The following is a 12,158-nucleotide window of genomic DNA, read 5'->3' as shown; positions in this document are numbered from 1 at the left end:
ATATCAGATATCAGTTTCCTATATTATTAGGTGTCAGTTTCCTATTCTAGAGTCAATGGAGGTGTATTCTCTCTATATAAATATGCACCTTATTGTAAGAGAAAAACACAGAATTTAATGAATTTTTGAATGAAATTACTTAGAGCGTTTCTTATCTTTTATTATCTAAACAAGTTCATTGTTTAGTGACGAAAACCCCGATTCTTATCGTTCATCCTTGAGTGTGGCGAATCAAAACGACTTTTCTTACTCGTAGCGAGTCATCTTATCGAGTGAGTTTAATTGGTTCTACCCTCTACCCTTCTTTCTTACCCAGTTCTGATTCGTCAGCCTATCAATTGAGATATCCATCCATTCTTCCAAACGTTTACCATATTACCAGAAAAGGCAGAGAGAGAGAGAGAGAGAGAAGCAGCAAGTGCGACTATAAACATGAATAAGCAAGGACTTTTGCTCCTCGTACTGACTGCACTGGCAAGTACAGAAAAATCAGACATTTCTTTCACTTATAAACCAGTCGCTCGTCATATATCAAAAGCTACTACGACAAACCTGGGCGGTTCTGTTTCCTTTTCCCTATCGTGTTCAAACAGAAAATGCCTCACTCAAAAAACCGAACCCCACCGAATGAATTAACCAGCTTTTATAGGAGCCCCTAGTGTCAGAGAATCACTTCAAACTGCACTACCAGGGAATCAGTGGTCTTTCTCCAAGATGGAAAGACGACGAGGTTCGACTCACTTGAAGCTCGACTCCCTTGGCCATTCAGAATTTGGCGTCAAGATGGAACTGGCTTAGCGATCTTCTGTGTATTCTGGGTTCTCCTTTAAGATGACAAAACCTTCGAGAATGGGAGACAGTGGGATGTACCTGCAACCAGAAATTCAGCCCCTCTTAAGACATGAGCGAAACAGATAAAAGTAGATTGGTTTTACTATCAGATTATTTATGCAAAATGGGAAGTTGTAATACTTCTCGGTAGCCAATTCAGCCCTATCACCAGCAGCCAGAAGGACAGGGGTCGAGTGCGTCTGGAAACCCGTGATTGTCTTGGGGCGACCAGCCTGCCCGACAACATCCACAGCTTGACCCACCCGTACAGGCACTGACAAGGGTCTCAAATTTTCATCCACAGTCATCAACATCCTGGGCTGTAATAGCACATTGGAGGCGAAACTCCCATCAGATGGCATTAATAATTAAGTAAAACTCTGGATTTCTCTTTCTTAAAGACTAACCTGCATTGCCAGAACCAAGAAGTAGAGGACATAATGATATTTCTGCAAGATGATAGCTTTCATGTCGAGGCATGCGTATAGCATTGTCACTATACCAGCAAGCGCCGTCCTGCAGAATTTGAATGCACCCTATCTTAATCATTCATAGCAATATCATCAGGATAAGTACGAATTACTTGGAAATCAAACATCTTGACTTACGGTGAGAGCAAGAATCGCTCCGAATGGTAAGGATTGAGAGTCAACAATCCCTTACCCAGGTGCACGAGACCCTGGGCAATTCGTACCTGCAGAAACATTCATCAAAAAATGACATGAGAAAAGGCTCAGCCAACTTATAAAGATTGAACAGTGTTTGTTTTTTACAACATACGCAGAATAGGAGGCTCGCATCCTTATAGTAATAGCTTGAGAGGTTGCGAAGCATCCCAGCAATTCGGGCATTGTTGGTTCCCCCGCCGATCAAACCCAAAGAAATTACTGCCGCCTGTAAAATCCATAAAACATATAAGCAAAACCAATGCGAGATGAGATAAAAGTAATAACAAAATGGTAATCTCCATCAACTTACCATGGCCACTTCTGAATCTGTGTCATGGCTAAGCCTGCTTAATGTATCCATAACATTGACCTAGCAAGGACATACAAGCAATAAGCTATAAGAACAGGAGCATAAGAAATATAAGAAACTTAAATATATCTCAGTGACAGTCAGCAGATGGAAACTTCTCTAAGAAATCAAAAGGAATCTCAAACTTCAATATACAGTCTTTGCAGAATTCTTAGTTCAATGCAAACATTGCCAGGACATTTCTTAACCATTCTCCTATGAGCTCAGTCCATGCTCCTTGAGATAGTCACCTACCTTAGGATTTGAAATACAGAGAAGCCCGAGAGCCAGAGGAACTGCACGGCGGATGTTTTGTTCTCCATACTGCAGGAGGTGTTCCAACGAACGAATTGCCATCTCAAGGCCTAGTTCTTCAGCCATTGCCACCATGGCAATCCCAAGGACAGCAGGTCCTTGGTGAGTTTCCCCTTTATCAAGATGTTGTGCACAATGTCCCAGTAAATTTTGGACCTGATAGAAAAAGGCTCATTAGTTCACTTTTGGGTTCAGGAATCTCCTTTCATAGTGAATTTTCTTCCCTCAGGATAGGATACCTTAAGAACATTTCCTGTTCCAGCATAGGCACAGGACAGCAAGGTCATATCACAATGCTTTCGGATCTTTTCATTGAATGTCTTTGAAACTTCAGCTGTGGCTTCAACAGCATCCTGTCAGATGGCCAAAAAGGTCCCAAAACTATCATCATGAGACATTGTCAAATTGTACTTGAAAAACTATTTGCATTATTGCATCACTCCCAGGAAGTTCCTATACAAAATTAGTTGAATAGTCTCAATAGGATTACCTGCTTGCCAAGATACAGGAGGCCAAGACCTAGAGGCAGAAGACGAGCCAGAGGTTCTCCAAGTTCTGACTCGCTACGATCCATTAGGGCAAATATTATTGAATTAGCCACCTCTTCATTGCAGGAACCGACGTATATCAAGCCCAGAGAGATGGCAGTGAATGCAACGACATCCAGGGATGCTTTTCCATCAAGGATTGGAGACAATTTGGCACGTACCTGAAATGAAGTTTCAGGAATAAACAAAACAGAGTAGGAAACTATCAGAACATATTCCATGCCAACATCTACCAACTTGAGAAACTGAGATTTGTTTCTTACAAGTTAATGGATTTAGAGCTCGCAAGTTGGTAAAAAAAAACACGATTGCAAGGAAAAGAGGGAGAGAGAGGATGGTAGGAGATTTATTGATCACAAATGTGTTTGGTTAAGGTTGATAATGAATGCTATAACTTTAGACAGAGACAAGTTTACAGATCCTATGGTAACAAACCTCATTATTTTGAGCACCAGCATATGCAAGTCCCAGGCCCATTATTGCACCAATCCGAACAGATGCATCTTCTCTATCCACATAATCACCTAACAGTGCAAGTGCCTGGGAAAATTAAAGTAAGATTTACAAACAAGAATGGTCTATTATAAATTTACGAGCAGACAAAAGCCAAAGTAACTCACTGGATCACATTCATTCTTGATATTGCAATTGACTATCCCAACACCCAATAGGGCACCAGCAAGGACTTGCATATCTGTACCGTGGAAGTACTTATCGAGTTGAGCTAGCCCAGAGTCAACATCCCAAAGCAAAATCATTCCCTGTCCAAGGAGGATTAATAAGTATCTGAACTGTGCCCGAAAAACATAAAGATCTAATTTTTGAAATTATTTATTGGAAAATAGGTCAATGAAGGAATACATACCAGACTAGCAGCAGCACTAGCCTTCCCATGTTCCTTATTTTTGAAAAGCCAGTTTGCTGAAGACCCACCACTCGATGAGGAGTCTGATTGTACTGTCATTAATTTATCCTGCAGAAAAAAATGTAAGTCTGACGACTCACAAAACGTGACAATGTTGAAGAAACAGCCATTAAGATTATACCTGCCCAAAGCCAGCATTCACAAATGCATTTACAAATGTAGCAGCCAGATTTTGTCTCGCAGAATCAACACTTGCACTAGCACTAGCCCGGCCGTCAAGCAAGTGCGCCTGTTAATCATCCAATAATTTTTAAAGTCAATTATTCCATTGGCCACAAGAATATGAGCCCACCAGTAATCATACTTGGTAGTTTCAACTTAAGCAGCACGCAAAACCCTTACATTTTGAAGTAAAATTTAACGAACAAAACTAATAAATATGATGTTATCTCTATATTAAGTGTTGCCACATCTACTAAATATATTAGCAATACGTGCAAACAAACTCCCATAAATCCTTCTGGCGCTCCAGGGGGAAAATAGAAAGGTTACTAAGGATCTGATCGAACCTTGTAAATATCTTCAGGAGATTTGGGCTCCATAACCTCTATATCACGAGCAAGAGTAAGATAACCTTCACTCAATTTAGAATTATTGATGATCTCTTGCAATGCCTCCCTATCGCCATCATCTGAAACCATCCCTTCATTGAGCTCAAAGGTGATACCCTGCAGACAGAAATTTTTAAAAAGAAATAGAGAATCATATGTAATAACTAACATAAAAAATGGCCCTTTTACCAATTTCAATAAAAAAGAAATTTCCATATCTATTGAATACACAAAACTCACATGTCTAGCAAGGATGTAGCAGAATTGCTTCTTCCGGAGCAAATCGTCACAGGATGTAAACACCTGCTTCACATACTGCAAAAATATACTTTTGAGTATTAGACCAAATCATCAAGAGTGGGAATACGTTTAAGATATCCAACACGTATTCTCTAGAAGCGGATTGCAACACCCAAAACTTCAAATTGGAAATACGCAATGATCAAGCCACAGAGAGCTCAACCTCTTACAAATGACAATTCATAATCAAGAAAAGAAAAGGAAAAGAATCATATTGTAATTTTAAAGGCTCAGACTACGTGGCCACCTGCATGTTATCCAGGAAAAGTGCAATCTGCAGGGCATTGGCATATTCTTCAAACTTGCGATATATCATATAAGCTATATCTAAAACGGAGACATCATCAGGTCCAGGAAGGTATCTGCAATAAATGAAATTTGAAAGCATCAATATTTGTAATTTCTATACGTATAATTGAAATTTAAAAGCAACAATATGTGTCATTGTCATCTCATATTAATCATTGTACACTGATCTTTTTCTCCACTCCAAATCTGGCTTCCAGATCTAAAACCTTGAAATTGATAAGGTAATTACCTTGCAGCACTGGTGAGGTACAGACAAGTTCTCTTAAAGTTTGTACTGTCCACATGCTCCATTAGCATATCAAGGTCCTCAACCTGTAATAATATGCATAATATATAAACAACTATCAAGCACTCCTGCACATCAACCTAACAGAAAATGACTTATCGAATATAAATTAGAAGAAACTGAAGCAAATTACCTCCATTAAAAGATCAACAGCTTCGGGTTCAGCATTGTGCTGCAGCAAGACATGAAAAATTCAGAACACTAGAACTAAGGGAAAAGTAAATTGGAAATTGCATACTATTTTACCCATTATCTTATATTCTTCTACCATCGTTTATTTAGGTAAAATTTTACATATAAGGTCCTGCCTCTACCAGGATTCATCCATTCACTTCTCTCACAAGATTTGGTGAAATCCGACATACCTTCATATGGAAAGCCACAATTTGTTGCACCAGCTCCATCAGATCATCAATTGGAGCCTCTTCACTCTATAATGGCAGAGAAATCATTATCAAAATCCAAACTCCAACATCTTAAGAGCAAGTGAAAAACTGATTACAGTAGCTCAGCCACAGCTCTCATATAAAAAACCTCACGCTAAAAGAAAATAAAAAGATGAATGCCCACGCTGCGAAAACAGCCTATCTTTCATTCACAATAGATGCTTTTTTCCTTCCCACAATTTATTAGACTAGCAATCAAAAGAAAGATTCAGAACCTCCTACTGCGGGATAGTATTACTGACCTTGTTGCATTACCACTCAGATAATAAAAGGATCCTTTACAGTGAAGAGTAGCTTACCTGTCGCTTAGAATACTCTTGTGCAATTTCTCCTGCTAGATTCCTTACATACTCATGGCCCCAAGATCCAATATCACCTTCTGAACCCAACAGCCTGTACTTTAAGCTCTCCTGAAAAGAATTTACACATTCGACAATCCAAAAATGTTAGTAGGCATTTGTGGCCTATTTTAAAGTTTAGAATACAGGAACATCTTCATAAATAGAGACAAATATATAAAGTAATACTGTGTTTAAAGATAATATGCTAACTACATGACATTAACTACCAGAAAAGTGCTTATCCAAAAATAAAAACCACCAGTAAAGCCATGAAAGCAATAGCAGAGACATGAAAAGGAACACTAAGCACCGAATGATGATTGACGACAGATTAAGTAAATATTGAACAAAATATTACCCGCTCTCCCTCTGCAGACATGGTCAATGCCAAAACTGAGAGTATGTCAGCAAGGTATCTCTGCAAGCATAACCCAATTATAAGATTTATACCAGTATCAAGTATGTAAATAAATAATGTCCCGTCATATATATGATACCATACCTTTAGATCTGATTCAGCCATTGTTTCATAGTATGCTTTTAAAGTTCCATAATGAGGACGAAGAAACTTCAATGGCTTTGGAACAGATGTCATTGAACTGGTTGAGGTTCGAATTTCGTGCCTGCAAAATACAATTTATTCACTTTCAGAATAAAAATAGGGGAGAAAAAGAAGAATGGCCAAGTCCTACAGCTAGATTTCGCATCCAAAATTAGGGTAAGATAGGAAAAGGCATAATTTTACTACTTAATATTTTGCGAGGGCTCTATTCATTAGTTGATCTCCAAACTGCTAAACATGCAAAATTTGCAAGCACACTCGTTATTCATGTAATCGAAATGTACGCAAATCATCCACAGGAGTATCAAAGTAATTAGACAATGAAGGTACCTCATGCTTTCAAGAGCAGCCTTCTGCAACCCCGGATCGGGATCCTGAACTCGTTCCACATACAACTCCAGCTGCTGCTTCAAGGCCAAATCCTCCTCTGACTGCAAAAGCATTTGGTACATGCTTAATCAATTACCCTACCCAGACCGCAGATAAGTTTCTTTATTAATTATATTCAACTACTTGGGCTCGGCACTAAGCATCGAGTCTATAGGCATCATTTAAGAGAGTGAAGCTGCGTCGTGTCTTTCTCCTTCACTTCAGCTGGATTCGCCCTATTCCAATCATCTCCGGCAGCAAAAACAACAGACACAGCACGAAGTGCCCTAACCGAACTCGTGTTCTCCTAGCTTCTTGTGTTCTAGGTACCAATTATCCAAGTTCAGTAAAAGGAAAAAGAAAAGCTTAACGGAAGCTAAGAAGCTCACCAAATCCTCATCTTTCTTCTCGTCTTTCTTCTTAGGGTCCTTGACCGGGACCTTGAGGGAGGCCTCCTCGCGAGGGGCGTTGCCGCCGGAGCTGTTCGGAGCAGGCGCCATGCTGATCTCACCACGGATCGGAACCCGATAGTCACTCGAGTGAGTAAGTGGGAAGGGAAGAAGCCCTAAAGACGAGCAGAGACGGAGGCTTGATGAAGAAAAGGAGAGAAGCTCTCAAATTTCTGAGAAAATGCTCGGCCTAATTGACGAGCAGTGGGTTTCCTGCAGAGCAAGCCAGGTCTCGATACTCTATCCCTCTCTCTCTCTCTCTCTCTCTCTCTCTCTCAACTCCACCACAGATCCTGTTAATTGTCTGGGCTTTTACAGTGAAGACTCAGCTGGCCCCGGCCCGTTCTCCAAATGAAGCCCATAAAGTGGAACTCGGGCCGAAACAGGCCCATTAGATGGAATTAGGTTGGGGCCCATTAATTGAAAATTGAGTCGATCCGAAGTTCCGGTGCGATGCCGAGAATGGCCCATGCAGGGCAATACTTTCCAACGTGCCTCCATACACGTATCTGTAAACCAGAAGCATTTTTTTTCAATTATAATGGAAGCTCGTGGGTCTAAGCATAAGCATTTTTTGAAAACCGGTTTGGGAGTGGAGATGGATCGGGTGGATTCAGCCTTCGATTGGTCGGATCAAGATGGTGCTTGTAATGGAAACCCCGGTTTTTCAAGTGTTGGTGGTCTTATTCAAGATGAAGATGGCTGGTGGATTTTTATGGGTTTGCTCGTAATTTTGGCAGCTCCACGTTATAGCTGAATTATGAGGGATCAAGGATGGTCTTGAGATAATCGATGTGGGTTATTCAAGCGGTTCGACACTGTCTCGGATTCAAATCCTTATGAACATAGAAAATCTACTCCGAGAAAGCTTTATCTTTTAGCGGGCCGACCCAACTCGATTAGAGCAGATAACGACGCATGGCATTATCGCTGTTACAGCCCATGTTTTAGTATCGCAGCCTTCACACTGCGTGATTATGTAAAAAAACAAAAAAAATCGCACCAAAAATGTCCATTCATTTCTGTTTGTAGATCCACATTTCAGTGTTATTGTCTGGCAAAGAGAGTTACAGATTTACAGAAAGAAGCATGGATGGTTATCAGCGGGAAATTAGGCTTCGTTGTAGATACATCTCACGTACGAAGTAACCAGAATTGTCGTCAAATTTTTGTTATAGCAGTCTCTGTTATCCTGAAAACGCCGTCAATAGAGAAACTGCCATCTCCTCGAAGAAGGGATGAAGGGAAGAGAAAGGGCGTTAGCCACACACCATCAAGAGGGCGATGACGGTGGGATATCAGGAATGCCTTCACGGTGGAGCTCCGTTAACACGCCATCAAGGGAGGGAGGCTTCAGTCCCAGAGGAAGCGGCTGCCACGGCTTCTTTAAAGCATCACCTATGGCTGCATCTATCGTCTCTCCCGACTGCAGACAAATCACAAACACACTAATTAATGTTGAAGTGTAGGCTAGACCAGAAAACTGTGATGATCAAATTAAGGCAGGATATTCACGGGATGAAAGTCCGGGGGAGGTTGGGGCCCTGACTGGCCAGACGGGACTCCAATGCCTGGGTCTTCTTTATACATAGCTTTGGGTGGAATACCGGAGACAGGCGGAGCCGTCATCAATCCCTGCATGAACATTAAAATGGAAGGTTTCACCCGAGACAAGTTCGCATTGTATATCGAATACATAGTCTTGTTATGTATGATATTAAATCGGTAGACATGCTAGAATACTAATTAATCTACAGACATCGACCCCATAACAAACAGTTAAGTATGCTCTAGCTAACATTGTAAGCAGTTGTCGTATCCGTAAATACGGACCGAATCAATATGCTCTACCGTAAATGCGCGTGGTTGTGGAAGATACGGTGTTCCAGCTGTACAAGTATTTAAAACCTGAACCAAGTAATCAATATCATTACAAAGAGCTTTTTTTGTTATCTGAACATGTAAACAGAAATCATGAACCTCAAACGTAGTTTCCATCATACGATAGAACGCTTAATTACCTGGTGGTGGTGAGGATGCCAGTATGCACTGGGACCCATAGGTGGCGCCAGCGGTGGTATCGGAGAATAAGGTGGGCCAACTGCTGGCCAAGCGGGCGTTGAAGGCAGTGCTGCTGGGAGCTGGTGGACAGGATGTTTTGGCCACGCCTGATCGGCGGTTGGATGGCCCCACACGTGCAAAGGCCTGAACTGTGGCTGCACAGGCAGTGGGATCACAGGAGGAGGGAAACCCATGGTAGGCCCACTGATCAGCAATGGACTCGGCTCCATCTTTCCTCCACCGTACATCATCCGCCCCTGGCGACTCCAGCTTGCTGCCTCCACTTCCCGAGCCAGCAGATGCTTCCGATGGGACCGGTATTTCTGCAGCAGCCACCCAACTACAATTAGTCTTCTGTTGATCATGCGATCGATATATTACCAACCTGAACAGGATGCTTACTTGAAGGTGACTGGCAATGTTGTGGCGAGTGAGACAATCCATTCCCATGATTTCTAAAATCTTGGAAGGGACTGCCTTGTCTAACCCCAGCTGTTCCACTGCTTGCACGAATTTCCGATGCAGCTCCGGTGTCCAGTCCACCTTCAAATCACACAAAACCATGAACATTAACGGGGGAAAGAAAAAAAAAATCCTCGATAGGGAACAATGAACCACTCATCGGTCCGTGAATCTCAATCTAAGCAAAATCAATACTGTCCCGATCCCGAACGACTAGAACTGATCTCCATCACTTTAAAGGGCGTGAACAGATAATCTAACTGTAGCCACCGGCTCCATGTTTGTATCCATGTACTCGCGAATCGCAATGCAATAATTCATGAAGTACATAGAACCCTGACAAACACTAAACATGAAAGAGAATGTCTTCTTAGCTAGATTGATTCGCGATTGCTCTATGATGCATGTTGTCCTCCTAGAGTAGTACTAATCAATCATTTTGCAGGATTGGCAGCATTGAATTATATATATGTAGAGGTATTAGTTACCTTGACCTTTCTCTTCCCTTGAGGAGGATTGTTCTTCGATTGAACTGATGATGATGACTTCCTACCTACCCTTCGTCCTCCTTTATCCGTCCCCTTAGCCGTGCTCTGGTCGACCTTACCCGGCTCATCCCTCTCGCTCGCTGACTTATCTTCTTCTTCATTTTCATCATTCACCGAAGCACCATTCTCCGTCCTGTCAAGAACCTCAGAAACATTCATGACCTCCGACTCCTCACCGCCGCTCGTAGGTGAGAACTCCCCGATATTATCGGGGTCCACCATCTCCAAATCAGGCAGGAACTCCGCCCCATCAACCTCGATATCCGTGAACAGGTCGTCGAAATCAATGCAGTCGAGCAAGTTCCCGTCTCCAAAGTCGATGAACTGATGATGGTCGGCAGAGCCCGCCGGAAAATCCAGCGTGTCTTTCCCATCTTCTCTGCTCCTCGGGGGTGACAGAGCGAGCATCAATCCAATCCCGAATTCTCGAAAATTGAATAACTAATTACGGACATAAAATCTGGAGATGGTGACGAGCTCTCTAGTTTCGGTTAGACAGTTGTACGCTTTCGTTCCTTAAAGTTGGGCATCACTTTAGGGTGTTAATGGTATTGGTATTTGGATGCAAACGGTGATGGAAAGAGAGAGTAGAGCAGCTGGGCGGTCGACACAAATCAGTGTCGGATGCGTCACTGGTGCTGTTTTTGTTCCTTCTGTTGGTGTGACTCCTCCAGACTTTTATAAACTCCAAGGAAAAAACAAAATTAATCTCGAATGATTCGTGAATTATGTCTGTATTTTGAATCTATTGATACACGTTACACTAAGACGTTTTAGATTTGATTGTTTTGAGTGAAACTTCATCGATGTCTCTTTGCTTCCTTGGCCTGTGAGCCTTTTTAAAATGTATTTCAACGTATTATCACTTTGAAATGAAATTACCGTCATTATCTCTTAATTTTAAAATTCAACTCAGATCGCCGTATTCGAAATCTTGTGTTCATTTTTCTACAATCATGCATGGCACCTACCCTCGAGTCCAATGCAATTACATAAATGGTTTCCAAAACAATAATCTTCTAGCAATGATATTTTATTTGAATTTATGATTGGCGTGTGGTACGTTAGGATTTTGACATAGATTTCTGGGGGGACCGCAACCCTTTTTGTGATTCATACGTTAACTTATCTATAAATAAATATGTTTACCCCAAAAAAATTATATATAAATATTTTTCCGAATAAAAATATGTATTAAAATCTTGAAAATGAGAATGGTTCTCCACCACAAACTTTTTATATTTTCTCTGTCTTCGAGTTTGGATTATTTGTTTGCTTGTTTTTGTCATATCTTTGGGTGCTTTCATTGCCACACTCCAATTATGAGTTACGACATTATTTTCCAAGACAATTTTAAATGTATGTGGATGTCATTTTTTTTGAAAGGTCTTGTTGAAAATAATAATGAAAACTACTCGTGAGCTTCATTAATTTTCTCTTCGTACATATCTATTTATCGATCAGTATTGAAAGGATGGTAAAGATAGAGATGGAAGAAGAGATGCCATGTGGGTAGGATTGAAAGTGGACTGATCTGGCACGGCAACTAAGTCGATATCATATGTGTTGGGGATAGGGATGTACTCAACCAAACAATAACGCAGCGATTAATCTTCCTCCCCTTCTAGTGTAATCGAGATAGGAACTAATCAAATCAACCAACAAGCAGTAAAGTAAAACAACACCAAGAATTTTACGTGGAAAACCCCAATGTGGGGAAAAACCACGGGACCAACTCCGAATCAACGATCCACTATGAAGGTTATACAATGTCTTTCATCAAGGGTAAACCCTTGGATCACCAAACTCAAGAGAAATACTCTCTTGGATCACCCAAA

General features: G+C 41.2%; 2 protein-coding genes across 4 annotated transcripts; both read right to left on the bottom strand.

The window, feature by feature from the left end:
• Nucleotides 1-425: 425 nt before the first annotated feature.
• Nucleotides 426-7,505, bottom strand: LOC116196568 (26S proteasome non-ATPase regulatory subunit 2 homolog A). Its single transcript, XM_031526356.1, has 24 exons — nucleotides 7,190-7,505; nucleotides 6,762-6,862; nucleotides 6,372-6,492; nucleotides 6,228-6,287; nucleotides 5,828-5,938; nucleotides 5,448-5,513; nucleotides 5,216-5,254; nucleotides 5,026-5,108; nucleotides 4,735-4,849; nucleotides 4,428-4,502; nucleotides 4,146-4,304; nucleotides 3,758-3,865; nucleotides 3,577-3,684; nucleotides 3,332-3,472; nucleotides 3,147-3,251; nucleotides 2,654-2,872; nucleotides 2,403-2,516; nucleotides 2,104-2,319; nucleotides 1,810-1,869; nucleotides 1,612-1,725; nucleotides 1,440-1,525; nucleotides 1,239-1,347; nucleotides 973-1,151; nucleotides 426-870 (listed from the first exon to the last, which is right to left on the bottom strand). Exons 1-24 carry the CDS (start codon nucleotides 7,298-7,300, stop codon nucleotides 795-797), a joined length of 2,676 nt encoding a protein of 891 aa, XP_031382216.1. The 5' UTR covers nucleotides 7,301-7,505; the 3' UTR covers nucleotides 426-794.
• A 741-nt stretch (nucleotides 7,506-8,246) lies between these two features.
• Nucleotides 8,247-10,968, bottom strand: LOC116194099 (transcription activator GLK1). 3 transcript variants are annotated; one of them, XM_031522816.1, is made up of 6 exons: nucleotides 10,261-10,967; nucleotides 9,713-9,853; nucleotides 9,271-9,633; nucleotides 9,083-9,157; nucleotides 8,765-8,884; nucleotides 8,247-8,675 (listed from the first exon to the last, which is right to left on the bottom strand). In XM_031522816.1, the coding sequence occupies exons 1-6, from the start codon at nucleotides 10,726-10,728 to the stop codon at nucleotides 8,523-8,525; spliced, it is 1,320 nt and encodes a 439-aa protein (XP_031378676.1). In that variant the 5' UTR covers nucleotides 10,729-10,967; the 3' UTR covers nucleotides 8,247-8,522. The 3 variants fall into 3 exon arrangements, with proteins under 3 accessions (XP_031378676.1, XP_031378677.1, XP_031378678.1); XM_031522817.1 differs by having other exon boundaries at nucleotides 9,101-9,157; XM_031522818.1 differs by lacking the exon at nucleotides 9,083-9,157 and having other exon boundaries at nucleotides 10,261-10,968.
• Nucleotides 10,969-12,158: the final 1,190 nt, after the last annotated feature.

Source organism: Punica granatum, chromosome 2 (assembly GCF_007655135.1).
Source record: "Punica granatum isolate Tunisia-2019 chromosome 2, ASM765513v2, whole genome shotgun sequence".
Taxonomy (NCBI): domain Eukaryota; kingdom Viridiplantae; phylum Streptophyta; class Magnoliopsida; order Myrtales; family Lythraceae; genus Punica; species Punica granatum.
This window is presented reverse-complemented; position numbering and strand designations above follow the sequence as displayed.